The sequence below is a fragment of the Acyrthosiphon pisum genome, chromosome X (assembly GCF_005508785.2).
Source record: "Acyrthosiphon pisum isolate AL4f chromosome X, pea_aphid_22Mar2018_4r6ur, whole genome shotgun sequence".
Lineage (NCBI taxonomy): Eukaryota > Metazoa > Arthropoda > Insecta > Hemiptera > Aphididae > Acyrthosiphon > Acyrthosiphon pisum.
The window spans coordinates 127941403-127959667 of NC_042493.1; the positions used below are offsets into that span (position 1 = coordinate 127941403).

Genomic DNA, 18265 nt, shown 5'->3' on the forward strand with positions numbered 1-18265 from the left:
ATTTAGATTTTTATTTTTAATATAACAATTATATTAAAAAATATTTTAATTATTATTGCATTTCGATTTTGAAAAAAATATTTTGGGGGGATCATGGCATTTCAATTTTTAATTATTAATAACATAAGTTTTGCGAAAAATATTTTAATTATTATTACATTTCGATTTTCTGATCTTTTTACACATTGTTTTCTTTGTGATCTTTTATTGATATAATATGGACTGCGCCAGAACATACATATATATACTACTGGCATTTTATTGAGGTAGATATAGATCGTGTATAATATTTTATCGAGTTTACGTAGAGTCCGCACTGAACAAAGTCCAATACGGCGGAGCGTAAGTGTCGGAGCGTGATAAAAATGTATACGTGTGTACTGTACGGTGTCTGAACACGAACTAAATGCTTTGGCAATTTAATTTTTTAATTTTAATTTTTTTTACTTAGAAATTTAGTCACAAAAATAGTAAAAATTGATCATATTCATAATTCAAATTTAAATACATTGATATAGAATAATAAAGATGTACGAGAGTTAAAGGATAGTAATTTTAGAGGAGAATTCTTATCTGCTTTCAAATTTTAAATCGGAACATCCTACATTCCTACTGAGCGTAATAATTGAAGTTACTGGTAAAATTTTTGTAATTTTATTAAGTTATATGTGGTAACACTTGCATGCCCTTTGGTTAAACGATAGACGGACATGCAGGTACTGGAACTGAACCTATAAGAACCAGTTCTGGAAGCAGGACCTTTAAAAAATAAAAACCAGAACCGGGACCGGAAGCGGAACCTTTATTTTAATATATAAAGTACCCGAACCAAACCAAAATTATTAAATTAAAAAAGTTCTTTTGGAATTAAAAGTAAAATAATTTTATTTACCATATTTAAAGATATTTCGGTTTTGTGTATAAAGTATGTATGATATATTTTGAGTTTTCTAATATTTCTCATATTAATTAAACTCGCATTCCGAATAGCTATTTAAAAATATTCTTTACTTTCAACACATAGACAACACCAATATAATCTGAGATATAAAATGCCTAGATTTTACTCCTTAGAATCAAGCCCTCTTAACACTTGGTGATAATGTCGAGTTTCTACAGTTATTCGTTTTCGGATAACAATCAAAATCGATAAATGAAAATTCGTTACTTCAACGATAAAAATCCAATATCGTAAACATTTAAATGTTCATATATTTTTTATACGTATTACGTATATTATGCATTTTCTACAAATAATTAGTTTTTTTTTTCTTAATACCTGCAGATGGGCTATATGAGGCAATATGAGGGCTACGAAGAATATACCCTCCATTAACCTCCGTTAAATGTAAATTTCGCGTATTTGTACCTACACTAGGTGAGCAAAATGTATTTAAAACTACCAAACTACACTAAAAACCTTATCGGAATCGCAAATATGTAGATGTTGTACCTGACCTTAGAACAATAGGTACATTCGAGAAAATCCACACTATCCCACAATTTATAGCTTTTATGGCGTATAATATCTAAAGAGTGTTACAGATTTTAAAATTGTATTTATATGATATCCAATTGATTAAAAAGTAATGTAAAAAAAAATAAAAAAAATTGCTTTTGTACATTTACCAAGAAACTTTCAAACAAAAATAAAATATAAGTTTATTATTTTCTTTCTTAATACATACAGATGGGCTACATTAGGGAATGAAAATTTACCCTCCCTTAAATTCCGTTAAATGTAAATTACGCATATTTGTACCAACACTATAATTTGAAAGATTCTGGCCAAATATAAAATATGCAGATCTAAATTTATAACAATTATAACAAATATCTATTTTCTGTAATCAATCGCAACCAATAATCAAATATTTACAAACATTAGTTTTTAGTGAACCGACAAATAAGTGTGTAACCGCCTCCTAAAAATTTGACTTCGAGTTGCACATCCATGGATATAGAGTTTCCTCTATATTAAATTTAAGATCCATAAGTATGATACACTTGAGTGCGGGTAAATTACACATGACACACACACAGAGTACCTTTTTACAATATACACTGTGTATGGCTCGATGCATGAAGTGTATTATTATTCCTTAATCCTCATGATATAATTGGACGAATAAGGTTATTTAACACTACCCGTCGATCTAAAAATAAAAAATTTAAATTCCGTATCTTTGAATATTAGATTAATGTTTAAGTCAAATTAATTGTTGCAAAATGTAAAATGTAAATATACAACAATTTTAAATTCCGAAGGGAGCAATGAATGTTTTGATATTACAATGATGTATGTTTATTTATTTATTTTTTATTTTTATTTTTGTGTCTGTCGTCACCTTTTAGGACAGTAGAAGTGCTTAGATTTCCATCAACAGTATCTTTTCTGAGAAGAAAGTGAATCTAGTAGGTAATTTGAAGGATCAAAAGTAAACATTTCCAAGTAGTTTTCAATAGTGCCGTGAAAAACAGTAGAAAAATTTAGGAAGAACAGGAATTATTACGCCAAATCTATTTTCGACAAGATTCATGAAATGTTGACTGACTGTTTATAATAGCATTTTCTATACACCATTTAAAGTTTTAAAAATATCCTGACTTATTTTGAGCTGTTTATGGACATTTTTAGTTTCCAATTTTTTTAGTTTTTTATTCTTTTCAAAGACAGATGAAAAATATTAAAAATTCATAATCACATTTTTTATTATATCCATTTTAAGTTCAAATATTGATAAAATACGTAAACTTCATGAATATGTGCAAATTTGAGAAATTCATTAAACGTTTTCATTGTGTATGTACACGATAAGTAGTCGAAATAATGCTTCGCTTTTCAACTTCAGTATCTTATTTAATGGAAAATTGAATATTGTTGGTGCATATAGGGAGGTTAAAATTTTAAACCACCAATAAAATAGCAATAAAACACTTTACTTGTAGGTAAAAAAGCTTGTACATTTAATACAAGGCTCCTACTATATTGTTACAATTATATTTGAAAAATATTAAAAATCCTTGGTCACAGTTTTTATTTATAAGTATTTAAAATTCAGATCGTGGCAACATACTGAAAAATCACGGAAAAAAGCAAATTATTTTGAGTTGATAATTCATAACATTTTTTCTTTTTAAATCTTAGATTGAAAAATGTAACACAAAATTCCCCATAAGTTTTTTACTTTTATAAAAAAAAAAAATATAATATCTACAAGCAAATCAAATTAAATTTTTTAGAGCGTTTGAAATCCATATTTTTACAATATTGGATATTCACTCATGTAACTTTTGTTAATTCACCATGAAATTTCAAACAGAATAAATTATAAGTCATAAAAAAAATACTCAAAAATGTTTCTTACTTTTAGCTGCAAAATAAATTATAAAATATAAATTTATAATATTATTATTTATGTATCTAAAAAAATTAAATCTAATAAACATGTATTGCCATATATTAAAAATATTAATTTATTTTTTGGTTTTAAATATTTTATTCAATATTTGAGTGTATATGATGTTGTTTTTATAGGATTGTCTAAGTCTTTAAGAGCACTGAGTGAGTTAGTATATATGGGTGAGCATATATTCACTATCGAGAAGCTTATTCTGTTAGATATAAGATAATCAGCTGTATAAATTGAGTTGTGTTTTGGGATGCGATTTGCTTTTGACTGTTCGACTGGATTATTGTGATTGCAGTTCCTACTGTATTTTTTGATGCATCCCTTTATGTTTCCCAATGTGTTGGTAGCCTAAAAATGTTTAATTTTTATATATTGGAGTTTCGTTTTTTTTTTTTTTTTGGAGAAAGAATGGTCAAAATAGAAGAATTGGTTAGGGGTAATTTATTGGTGCTGTTCAAACTTTTGGCGGTTGGGTAGTTTTGAAAAAATAATATTGAGATCTCAGGTATAGGTGGGGTGCTGTACGAGTGCCAAGAGTGAGTAGATTGTTTTTTGCTATTGGTCTATTGAGTTTCGTAGTATTACATTGATCGGATATGTTGTTGCTATGATTAATTTTGTCAAGTATTCTAATGTGAATTGTATTCTTCTTTTTTCTAGTGACATTGGGCCAGTGCGATTTATAATGCTAAAAACTGGGCTGCATTTGATAGCACTAATGGACGTTCAAAGCGTTGCATTATGGATGGGGTCTAGTGTTTTAATTCTGGCTGACGTTGCTCCTGCATAGAGGATAGAGTAGTTTTCAAGTACTAAGAGGATTATTTAGTTGAGTATTAGCTATAATGTTTTGCTCCTGGTTCCCCATTCGAGATTATTGAGTATTTATATTATATTTAATTGATTTTTACCTTTATTTCTTTATTCGGTTAGGTGGGTGCTCCATGATAGTTTTGAATTAAATGTGTATTATTGGCCATGCAAAATATATTGCTATCATCTGCCTACATTGAAATTTTGTGGGGGTCTTATAATGGTTGAGAGGTCATTGGTTGCGATCAAAATGAGAGTTGAGCTTAGAGGAGAGCTTTGAGGACTGCCATTTCTCAAGTTTGAAAGGTAAAGATTATATACAATTATGGTGGAAGTTGGTGTGATATTTTTTTATGTCTTCTTCAGTAAGATGTTTTTGGTTTGGAAGGTAGAGATTGCAAATTGTAGTCTTTTTTTTAGTTAGATCGTTATGGATATGGCTTCTAGGAGAGTATATAAAATGGTTCCTTCGAAAGGACAAAAAGTTTTTATGAGAGTAGATATATCTTTGATTTTGTCAGCCCTTATTTTGGTATAAGTTGTGTATCCTTTAGGCCCATTCTTACCAATGTCGTTAAAAGTTAGCGGACACTTAACCGATGATATTATGCCGTTAATAAAATCTGTTATTAGCCGGTCAGCATCCACCAACACTTAACCGGATATTATAAGAACGGCTCTAAGCGTGTATCTTATCTGTTGAAAGTTCTTTAAATGTCGTTGGTAGATTAATAATGTATAAATATATTCAAATATGATATTATAATATGATATAGAAGGAAAATAATAATGTTCGAAAATGAAAACTTTATGAGATTGAAGACGATAAAAAATAATATCGTACAAAATAAAAATGATTACAATGCAAAATGCACAAAAAACAAAGATATTATCAATAAACCCAATATAAGCCACCTTAATGGAACAAGGATAGTTCCAAACACAGACTACGAAATCGACTTAGTAGAATTCTTCAAAATAATAATAAAATAAACAAACAATAGATATAATATAATATCAACAATATTGTAAAGTATATAATTAAATAAATTGTTTTTAAAACTACATGTTATATTTAATTAAATAATTAATTAGGTATCTTTTTTTTCTATTTTTCCACAAATGGAATGCAATATATTAATTTTGGGACAAATAAAAAAAAAAAAATGTTTACGTACCTGCTATTTCTTGATTAAAATGAAAACTGCAGTTAGTGATTATAGACTACTTATAACATTATTTTACTATAAGAACATACAATCAACTAAAAATTGCAAACGTTTTTAAATTTTGTCATTAAATGGCTTCATTGTTTTAGATTCTGAGTGGAACGATGAATGTATTGATTATACAATGATGTGTGTTTTTTATTTTTTTTTTTTATTTTTTTTGTGTCTGTGTACACGATAAGTAGTCGAAATAATGCTACGATTTTCAACTTCAGTATCTTGTTCGATCAGAAAGTGAATATCGTTGGTGCATTGGGGAGGTCAAAATTTAAATTTCCCAGTGGTTTACAAAAGCGCCGGGAAAAACAAAAGAAAAATTAAGGAAAAACGGGAATTTTTACGCAAAATCGATTTTTCACAAAATTGAATTTGGTTTTTGGTGTAATTTTAAAAAAAATTACCGTAGATACATGAAATTTTGACTGAATGTTTATCTTAGCATCTTCTATACACCATAACATTTTCAAAATATTTTGATGTATTTTGAGCTCTTTACGGACATTTTTATTTTCCATTTTTTTTTAGTTTTTTTTCTAAAAATATCAATAAAGTTTTATCTGTTGGGCCAAAAAGTGTATACATTTAATACAAAGCTCCTGATATATTATTACAATATCAGTTGAAAAATATTAAAAATACATAGGCACAATTTTTTTTTATAAGCATTTAAAGATCAAATTTTGACAAAATTTATCAAATTTTAATTTGAAAAATTATTTTGTAGTTAAAAATTTATAAAATGTTCAATTTTTGTATCTAAGAATTGAAAATTTAAAACAAGATTCCACGTAAGTAATTAATTCTGTTACCAAAAAATCTAAAAAATACATTTACGCAGTTTATTTTTATAGTCATTTTAAGTACAAATTTGGACGAAATTACATATTAAAAACCCAGGATTACTATTTTAGTTATTTTGTTGTGATTGTATAATATTATTCGTTGGTATACTTGGATCTTCTAAAGTATACTATTATATATCTAAAAATATGCCAAAAATGTGCCAAAAAATATTAAGAATTACATTATTTTTCAGAAAAAAAATGGAAATATGGAATAACAATATAAAAACCTAATTTGGAAAATGTGATCATAGCTATACACAATGAAGCTGATCTAATAACTATACATTCAGAAAAATTGACATCCATCCATAATTTATAGCTTTTATAACGTGTAATTACTAAAATGTTTCCTATTTGAAAATTAATAACAATTTAAACAATGAAAAATATTGATTTTGTAAATATACTGAAAAACTTTCAAACAAATATACACTTTTAAGATTAATAAAATAAAATAATAATTAAATAATTCATACTGTAGACTGTAAAAAAAAATATGAAATATAAATTAATAACCTTATTATTTATGTATCTAAATATAATTGATTCAAAGTCGTAGAAAACCAAGTATTTTTAAATATTAAAATACTTGTTGATAACGAGTTATTTTAAATTCAATAATAAATAGTAAAAAATAATCATACCATGTTAAAAATGTGATGAATAATAATAATAACTACCTTTATACTAAAATATATTATAGTATAACATATACATATATGGAAGTATAAGTCATTCGAGTATAAAGGATTTCGTAGGCTTGTAACCAAAAGATGCTATTTAAAAATATCAAATTCTTCAGAAGGGAAATTAAATATTAAGAAATGTATTTAAAAAAACTTTATTATATTTCATTAATTATGGAATATTATAGTCCGTTTGTCCGGAATTAGTGTCTTCATTTAGGACCATTCAAAGTGCAAGTTTGACAAACTAAGTAGAACGATAAACTTTACTGAGAGAGACATTTATATCTTAGTAAGTAGTGCAGAATAAATAAATGTGAAGAAGCACCTACATATGTCGCGAGTATAACAAAAATATACAATTAGATAATTGAAATATTGAAATAAAGAAGACTACGAATACAGCAACTAGTTTGAAGATTTATATCTTTAAGCTTTAGTGGAGTGTGAAAAATCATAATAAATCGAATAATATTAGGGTAACTAAAAGTGAAAATTATACTGACTTCTAACGATTGCGGAAATAGCTTACAGCTATCAGATAATAAATCAGTATTTTTAGGATTAATAGGATTGGTCCGAATTTAATGGTTTGTTTAAGGGACTCGTTTATTTGAATGACTTGTTATCATCTGTTTAAAAGGTTTTCTATTTAAGATCATAGTATAAATATAGCCGGAATAGCTACTAATCTTATACAATCATTAAAGACGACTGCGAAAACCACGGTACTTCATGGGCAACACTGACAAAAAGATGTATCTATATTACATTTTGCACAATCTCAGGCAAAATTTATGTTTGAATTCGAAATTATTTCCAGTGAGTCTTCAATCAAATAACATAAATCAACGGACTCAGTCATTTCTCACTTGAACATCATATTTCAGGATCATATTCAGTCAGGGGAAACGCTGACGATACATGTAATCACCACAAAAATGGGATCAAGTAAATTTACTGAATTGGGAATGGAAGCACCAAAACTAGTATGGCGTCAAAAGAGTTGTTGATAAATAATTATCAATGATAATAAGCTTGCTATATATATGTTACATTTAAGAAGCTATTGATTCGGTAAAACAGTTAAATACAAATTTAAAATGTTAAATGAAAAATTTTTAAATACAATAAATTGTAAAATTTATAATTCAATTATAAAAAAATATTCACGAATCATTCGTGAGTAAAATTAGTATAATTCCAAAGAGAACAAAGTTAAAACAAACGTTAATTGTGAATTTTCTATCTATCATCCGTGTATTATTTTATTCTACTAGAAAATGCCTCGATCTTCAAGTTTAAGGGTAGTTTCTATAGTAAAAAATTGGATTAAGTTGTTTTTTTGGTGACATAAATCAAATAAATTCTCAGAACTTTTCAAAATATTCAGGATGAAAAAAAATAAAAGGAAAAACCCTGATTTTTAATCAAAACCAGTTTTCAAACATTTCAATCAAATTAATTTTTGTACCTACCAATTTAGTTAAATAATAAATGTCCACTGAGACTTGAAATTTTTACTGAATATTTATATTAAAATACAATAAACCGTATAATTTGTAATTAAATTATAAATAACCGAATAATTATATTAGCAGTCGCTAGATATGATGTAATTCTCAATATCATTTACATGACAAAATATTTTGGCTCTTTTTTTGTTATAATTAGATCTTCAAATTGTTTATTCAATTTAAGTAGGTATTAAAACAATTATATTAGGTGAAAAAAATGCAATATGATGTAGTACAAGGTTCCTCTTAACTTAGTGCTTTAATTAATATCAAAATTACAGTACTAATTTTTAATATGAATATTTTAATATTAATTGGAATGAACTACATCAAAACCTCAGTCATTAAAAAGACGAATTCCAAGAAATATAATATTATTAAATACCTATTAAATATTATTAAATAATACTTACTGCCTGTATTTTTCACTGCAAATGATAATGTTTAATTGATTAGAATAATGTAAAATAGATTAACTAATGATAGGCATAAATATATATTATATAATTATATACAGGTGTTCCAAATTTCATGTGACAGCAGATTTCACCATGATATAATTAAATTAGAGGAAAATGACCTATGTGAAAATCTTTTTGAATCATATAATCAAAATTAATTTTATATTAAGTCCAACGTAATTTTTTTCAAATATTTATTGTTTTTTTTTCTATATAGCTACTAAAAATAACAAATTTAATAAAAAAATTAATTAAATTTTCTTGATTTGTTGACTCATTTACTTAAAATTTGATGTGACCATATGTAACGCTAGGATAATGAGGAGATATAATTTTACAATATTATTACAAAATATTTTTAAATAATTCTTATACACGTTTATTATATTATAGTTTTTATAATATTATGTTACAGAATGAAATATTTTGAAACATTCAATGCAGAGGCCAACGTTACACTTTTCTCATATAGTACGAATACTCGACGAACACCCTTCACCTGCACATCTTTTTCTTTTTTTTCTTTGGTTGGAATAATAAGATGATTTTTTAGTACAGTGTATAAATTTCATAATATAAAAAACCGATCTCTACGCATCAAGTTAGAAACTAAAACATTCTGTACGTCCTGATCTTGCTCCCAATAATTTCGTTTTGATGGTACCTACTTGATCATATTTGCTCAATAGTAGTATGCCAATTAAAACATCTAATTTCATTACAAGTAATATTTTGATCATTACAATTTTTAAAAAAAGTGTAATTTCTAGTTTCGTCAACTAATAAATTAATAATTTCGTCTGTAAGAAACAATACAAATAATTCTATGGAGGTCATATTGGATAAATGGTTATAGTTTGGAGTCCGAAATTGTTGTACAATTTTGTATCATCAAAATCGCCAGTAATCCATTCCGGAATTGGTTTTTGTCTGTTTCTTACCCATTTTTCGTTCTGTATGATAAACTTATCAACATCTGTTTATACAGAGTGACTTTGGTCAATTAATTTAGTTGGTATAACTCTAAAGCTATTTATATTAGAAAGTTCAGGATTGTACAAAACATTTTTAATTTTAATTCTCTTTATGTCCCTCTCATAATCTGCTAGTATAAAAACATGTCCAAAGATTTTTAAATTTTAATGACGCTCACCCCACTCGGGCGCGCGTTAAATATTGATCATTTTTAATAGAATTATTCTATTTAAAACTAAATTAATAAATGGTCTAATAAAGTTGACTTCATAATAAGGGTACATATTTTAATATTTCCTAAATCTTGATGAACACAAATCTTATATAGATATTTTTCTGAAAACGTACATGTTGTAATTATTAAATCATTAGCTATTTTACAAATTTCAAGCCATGTTGGTGATTTTAGTATTTTAGAAGCATAAGGCTTTCTATTTCCGTTTCCGGAAATATTGTGCCCATGGTCGACAATTAAAATATTTCCTTTAATTGGAATTTTATTTAGATTATATTTCATTATTTTAATATTATTATTTTTATAGTATTCATATTTACGAAATTTAACAAAGATTTTATTATTTAATATTGAGTTATCTATTTCATTTTGCATTTCATTTTGTTGTAATTTATTAAAATCTTTTATAGCTTCCATTATTTTATTATTTATTATATTTTTAATTTTTAATTTATTCAATTTCTTTTTAATACAATTTGCAATTAAATATGTTATTTGTATTTTATTTTTAATAGAACAATTCTATTAAAAAATATTTTGGGGGATTTTGCATTTCAGATTTTTGAAAAATATTTTAATAATTATTTCGTTTCACGAATATGCAAAGTATTTTAATAATTATTGCGTTTCAATGAATATGCAAAATATTTAAAGGAATATTGCATTTCAATTTCTATGAAAAATAATTTAAGTTCTTTCAAAATTTGTTTGATTTTGTATGCATCATTCAACAATATGTTGAACACGAGGTTTAATCACACAAGTTTATTAAATCAATGTTGTCATTTTGCAGTGTTTAGAAATGTTATAAACTTATTACCAAGGCTCGGAACTTTAAGCATATTTGTTTAGAAAGTGCATATTGAAAATCTGATTCGATATAAATTTGATTCATAGTACCTACGTATATTACAAATACAAAAATGTTTATTGCATAATTTTGAATATTTGCTGATTTTTTGTACAAATTCGCATATTTTAGGTTTAGGAACATTAATTATATGCATATAATATCATAGTTTTATCATTTTTTTTTTAGAAATTTATACTCTTATATAGATTGAAAAAATAAATTAATTCATCAACAGCTATTACTATTGCTCCCAAAAATAATATTATAATATCTATAGTACTGAGAACTTATAATAGTGACGCTGACCGGCTGGTATTTATTTTTCTTCAAATTTACCACTGGATTAATATTTTGTACCATGATATGAATAAATTGTATAATCGTATGTAATTAAATACATACCTAAGTGTACACTGATAATTTTTTAAATTTTTTTTTCAGTTACCTACATAATTAAAATTTTATAATTTTGTATGTAAAAGTATTTTATTCAATAAATTGCATATTTTTGCATATTTTCCAAATTTTTACCACATATTTTTAAGTTCCTAGCCTTGGTTATTATTTATTATATAAATTTAAAAATATGAACAGGCACCTACATTAGTCAAAAATACAGATAGGTACCTAACCTATTTGTATACATTTTAAACAATTGTATGCTATATAATAACATGTTTTATACAACAATTTGGTATAGATAATCAACTGTTGCCTATTTGTCAACTGAATTATATTTATTTCTTGTGTTGGTCGAGTATTTACAAGTCCGAGAAAAATTTTCGAGTCGAGTACTTGACTCGACTAAATTTTTTTTGGACTTGTAAATACGAGTACTCGCTTTGAATCGAGTACTCGTTTTGAGTTGAGTACGCGTGTTATTATTTTTATTATTAAAAATACTATAAATAGTAATTTATTGAAAAATAAATGTTAAAACTATAAATAACTGAAAGAACCCATATATCCGATATGAATACTAGGAAAGTGATGCATGATAGTTTAGATTGATAACAATAGTTTTAATTAATTATATAACTCTATGAAAGAAAATATGATATTTTTGGAAATAAATAATAATAATAATATTTTAGTACAATTTTAAATACTCGACCATTTTGTCGAGTACTCGGAATTTGTCGAGTACTCGCATCTTTTCAATACTCGGCATTTGTCGAGTACTCGAGTTTTTTTTAATATTCGGAATTGGTCGAGTACTCGAATTTTGAACTCGACTCGACTCGAAATTAAAAAACAATACTCACCCAACACTATTTATTTCTAATTTTATATTATAAATAATAAATATTATTTAAAATTATTGAGGAGACAAAACTCGTTCCATAGCATCGAGCATTGATTATAAATTTATAAATAGTACAATATCCAATATACATAATATGTATACGGTATATTATTATCTAATGCGTTTTTTTTTTTTTTTACTATCAATATAATAATGTGACCTATGTAATATAAAATGATATTAAGATACCAAATACGCGTTTTTTTACTAGTAAATTGGTAGTTAGATAGCGTACAGATTATTAAGGTTGTAGGACCAACAATGAATCGGCGTATAACAGAGCACTAAGTATATTATTATTATTATTATTATTATTATTATTATTCATTGATGGCATTTTTACAAATTAAATACAAAATTCGAATGTAAATAGCTTCTTTAATTATCAACCCTTAATTATGAATGATACGTCATAATTCGTTAAAAAAAAATCTTATATGAATCATATTTCAAAAATATAGTTTCCCCTTTGAATTTTAAAAGTTACGCTTAAAATTTCCCCTTTTTAGTTAAGAAAAAAATGATTAATGTCAAAGTTTAGAGTATATGATTCAAAGAGGTTTTCACATAGGTCATTTTTTTCTAATTTAAGTAGATCATGCTGAAATCTGCTGTCACATGAAATTTGGAACACCCTGTATATATAAATGACCATGCTTAAAGATTAATATAGATTTCGTGGGGAAAAAAAATTATCAGATTTTTATAAAATGTTACTCTAATCTTAAATAATTAATTTTACTATACTAACTATGGTATCTATAGTAAATCAAACAAATAAATGAAAACATCATTTCTGAAAAAGTCAAAACGATATGTGGACATGTGCAACTGAAATTTAAGGTACTTGTGGACAAGAACTAATAGTATAGACACCTTCTTTTATAGAAGATAGAAACATAACATTATTCTGAAGGAACCTATAACAGCTAGTTATATGGAATGATGAAAATTGTTTTCTTTAGAAAAACATTCACATAAGTTATACTTTTGTAATATAAGGTACCTATAAGTCAAAAATGTGAAGCTGCAAACGTCATACGTCATTCTTAGTAGTGTTATATATATATATGGCTCGTAAGTCCATGCTTTTGCATATAAATCTTGCCAAGTATTATTTAATGCTAGATGAAATAAAAATCCATTTCAAGGTACCGAGGTTACATATGTGAAGCCTTATTTTGCATGTTTTTGCATATTTAGAGGTTTTTTGCCTATTTGGCATATCTATACATGCCTATTTCTATTTTATCGGGCATAATATACATGACTTTTATATTCCTATTCATATTATTATATCAATATGTTTTTTATGGAAATACTATGAATGAATTGACATTAAACGCGATCGTTTATAATCTATTGAACATTTTTTTTTTAATTGTGACATAAAAAATAAAATATAACTAGAAAAATGAATGGAAAATTCATGTTATTTCAAAAATTATTTATGATTTTTTTAAGAAAATATTTTTTAAGTGTATAATTTTAGATATTTAGTGCATATAAATGCATAATTTTTTAACTTTGTAAAGCATATTTCAATGGGTATTTTACCAATTTTGAGTGCTTATTTAGGCTTTTTTAGGGCATGAACTTACGAACCCTGGTTATATACAACATAATTCAAATATTCAATAAACATTTTGAATACAGGATATAAGTTAACAAAAATAATTAATTTGTCATCTGGCCATTTCACGAGAAGGGAAAGTAAAAGTATGAAAATAAACATAAACTATACTTACCAAAATTTTCTACAGTAAATATATATATTACAATACAATTAGAATATTAAATACAAAATTATATTCATATTTTTTCTTCAGAAATTGAAAAATTATGAATTCTGATGTTATCTATATTGACTGCCAGTATCATATCATGTATTAGGTATTATAGATATGTGCATATTAATAAGGAATAGATATTTAAACTAATATATACTTATTATTTCGTTTACTTCACATTTGAAATGTATTTAATTAATAATTTACCGAACCGTCAGACCCCAACTAAGGTTCTATTTTATTTTGGAAATATTTATTTTAAACGTGACATTTTTAAAACAGTATCTCATAAATTAAGACTTAACAAACGACATGTATTCTAATGTTTCTGATGTGCAATGTCTAATTTATCTACGAATGTACATTCAAGTTAATGGACAAAATAATTAATATTATATCTTATATCATTATTTTAATATCTAAAAAGAATAAAGTAAACTAACAAAAATATACGTACCCATTTGACCTACAAAAAATTATAACAATAGTCAAAAAGTTAGTAATAACCATTAAATAAAACTTAGTTAAATCATTTTTTTTTAATTTTGATAAATGTTGTCAAAATTCGAACTTTGAATGCTTATAAAAAAAATTGTGACAATATATTTTTTAATATTATTGAATTATCAATGTATGAATATATTAGTGGCCTTGTATTATATTTTCAAGCTTTATGACGCTACAAATAAATTAAAATTGATATTTATGTATATACTATATTATACGGTCATTAATAATGAGGTGTTTCTATGCAAAACGTGTTATTTCCAAAAACTGCTTTTTGCAGGAATATTGATTTTCTGTTACATACAAACCGAACAAGTTAGGACTTATGGGTAACTTTTAAAAATTAAAAATTCATTTTTAGAAAAGAAAACTGTTTTAGAAATAAGGAAATATTAAATTATTTAATCATTTTTTTAAAGATTTTTTGTTTTGATTTTCTGCAAAACGTCATTTCCGGAAATTATACGATTTGAATAAAAATATGGTTATAGTTCGTTTTGCAACGTATTATTTTCATTTTGTATAGATTTAAAAAAAATATTAGAATAATTTTTATCCATACATGACATCAAGACGTAACAGTGTGAATATGTTTTAGATATACAATAAGCATATGGAAAATATTTATTTATATCAAACTCAATAAAACAATAATGTATTGTTACATTTAAAATTTAGTATATGATTATTGATTATAGATGGTTCTTCACGAGATCATACTAAATATATAATAATGTATGATACTAAAAATATGTATATATAACTAGGTACCTAAATATCAAAAGAAAATTTAAGAATTAATGAGTATTCTTCACAAAATACAACGAATCATGATAATAATTAACAACTAAATTATATAATAATAACTTGGAAATTATTTATTTTTATTAAACTCAATAAAACAATAAAAAAGCTTTGTTAAACTTAAAATTTAGTATATGAACATACAAGGTTCTTTATGAGATCATACTAAATAGGTATATATTAATGTATATTATCCGCCATAAGCTGGGCTCGGTTAGATTGCAACATAGCTTTTAATAGTTCAAATTTTTATTTTTATAAATTAGAAGTTAAAGTGGTAATATCCATGACAAATTAATATAATTACATTTTAAAGTACAGTAGAACTTCGATTAACCGTCACTCGATTAACCGTCACTCTCTGTTATCCGTCATCGGTCACCGCCGAAAAAAAAAATAATTATCTTCAAAATAATCAAAAAAACAAACTAAAATGACAGATTTTTTTTATAATAGGTATGTGTGGTATGTATGTTTATAATTTGTTACAATGTAAGTATTTTTTTTTTTTTTTAAGTACACACGTAAAATATGATAAATATATAATATAAATATAAATATATAATAAATGTGTGTATGTAAATGTATTTACACGTTTTTTTTGCAAAATTTCCGTTAACCGTCTATTCGATTAACCGTCAAAGCCCCGGTCCCGACAGTGATGGTTAATCGAAGTTCTACTGTACCTACCTATATTATTTTTGTCATGGAAATATCCGAAATATGGTATTATGGATTTTAATTATTAACACGATAAAACAGCTATTAGAAGTATCACAAAGAAGCCAAAAGCAGCTATCATGAACTTTGGCGGGAAATTACAATCATGTTTTGTACCAAACAACATCATCTTTTTATACGAATTAATGAAATAATTTTAATTTTAAAGGCTTAAACCATTTTGATATTAGTACGTTTTGAATTAAATGCAGTTTAATAAATTGCTATATCAATAACATGGGTAATAACACGTTTTGATGTAAAATGGAAATAACACGTTATGAATTAAATTATGGATATACTACGTATTGGAAAAAAATGAAAAGTATGACCTATGATTTAGTACAGGAAATAGCACGTTTTGAAGGAAAGTGAATGTAGAACGTTTTGGAAAAAAAATCTATTGGAAATAACACATTTTGAAAAAAAGTATAAGTTTAAGCTTAGTTTCAACCAAGAAATAGTACGTTTTGATAAAAAAAAAAACAGTTTTAATCGATTTATCGCCATTTTTTCCATAAGAATCGATGACTAACTCGATTTCATTGAAAATGGAGATAACGTGTTTTGCATAGAAACACCTAATAATAATTTATAATAATTTATTGTTCTACGAACTTACGTTATGATGTATATTATTATATTATATGGTTCTCATACTTTATTATATCAAACAATGTATTTTCACTATAATTGTCATCCAAATTATACAAAAACAGAATATTTTTAAAATTAAAACTATAATACCAGGTCTACCTTCGTTATTATTTTAGATTCTGTGTAAACTAACTGACACTTGATATTCGATATCTTTTTGAATACTGAATAATATGACGTTTTTATTAACTACAATATTTTAGTTATAGCCTATAGGTCTATCGGGGCAATGATAGTAATTGGCAATAGTAATACCTAATTATAGGTGACGGCTTGTAAACTAAACTCAGCAAGTAAGTAAACATTTGAGGACGATGATGATCATATATGTTATATGAGTTATGAGACACAAATCACATAATTAATTGAATTAAACAAATTAAAAAAATAAAACTAAAAATATTAAATTTACTTACGGTGCAAATCTATAAATAAAATAATAAACATATTATTTAATAAATAATATTGTACCTTATAAAAAAAGTTTATAAAATTGTAAATCTAGTAATTTATTTGATAAGATCTTGATAATTTTACAAAATTGGGTACAACTTTTAATTTGCATATTAATTTCAGTTTTTTAATAAATTATTTAGGAATAGTATATTTTGTATCATACGATTATCATAATAACAGCTCATACAAATATAACATAATATTTTTAGTCTCCATACACTATGCTCAAATGCATTTCAACAAATATTAAAAATTAAAACATATTTTAGGAACACACGAGTGTAAAATAACCATTTAATTGAGTTAGATTATGTGACCAAAATGTATTTGCACCTATCAAACCACACTTAAAACTTTATCGGAATCGCAAGTATGTGTAGCTGACCTAAGAACTATAGGTACATTCGGGAAAATCCACACTATCCCAAAATGTATAAAAATTTGTAAAAATTGGTTTTCCGTCGTACTTACAACGGTACATTGCTTGTATAGTTTCTTCTTGATATTTAGCATTGTCATCGGAATACGATGTTGGATTCATCGCATTGATAGTTCCACAACCGTATTTGTAATTCACACCACGAGTAATGTTAGTTAAATTATGTGCGACAACGGCAAATTTATTTTGATTCAGTGTAGCCAAACTAGACGTAGTTGCATTGGTCTCGAAGGCCGTTCGCGGATTACGCATTACGACATTTATTTTTACGTGTTTACACAATGAGCCCGGTGTAGTACTCACTAACCTGTATTCGCTGGGCGATAAATAAAAAAAATGGATATTCGACCGGTATGTGATGTAACGAAGTTCTTACCACGTGCAATACTTTTATCGTAGATGATAAGTCCAACATTTTCCAAGCCAATCCGTATGATATAAATGAATGCAATTTTTTGAATAACATAGTATGGCTTGTTGTAATATGTGTTGGTCTAGATAATACAGCATTTTCAGTACCAGGTAATACCATATTGGATTTCTTGCTAAAGGAAGCCTC

At 25.7% G+C, this 18265-nt stretch overlaps 1 protein-coding gene across 1 annotated transcript in view; it reads right to left on the bottom strand.

The window, feature by feature from the left end:
- LOC100302403 (uncharacterized) overlaps positions 1 to 18265 on the bottom strand; it is a gene marked incomplete in the record, with an annotated part of 78585 nt that overhangs the window by 41795 nt on the left and 18525 nt on the right. Inside the window, 4 exon segments of the mRNA NM_001163037.1 lie at positions 8918 to 8931; positions 14082 to 14090; positions 14581 to 14589; positions 17228 to 17236. Coding sequence (NP_001156509.1) covers positions 8918 to 8931; positions 14082 to 14090; positions 14581 to 14589; positions 17228 to 17236 — 41 coding nt within the window.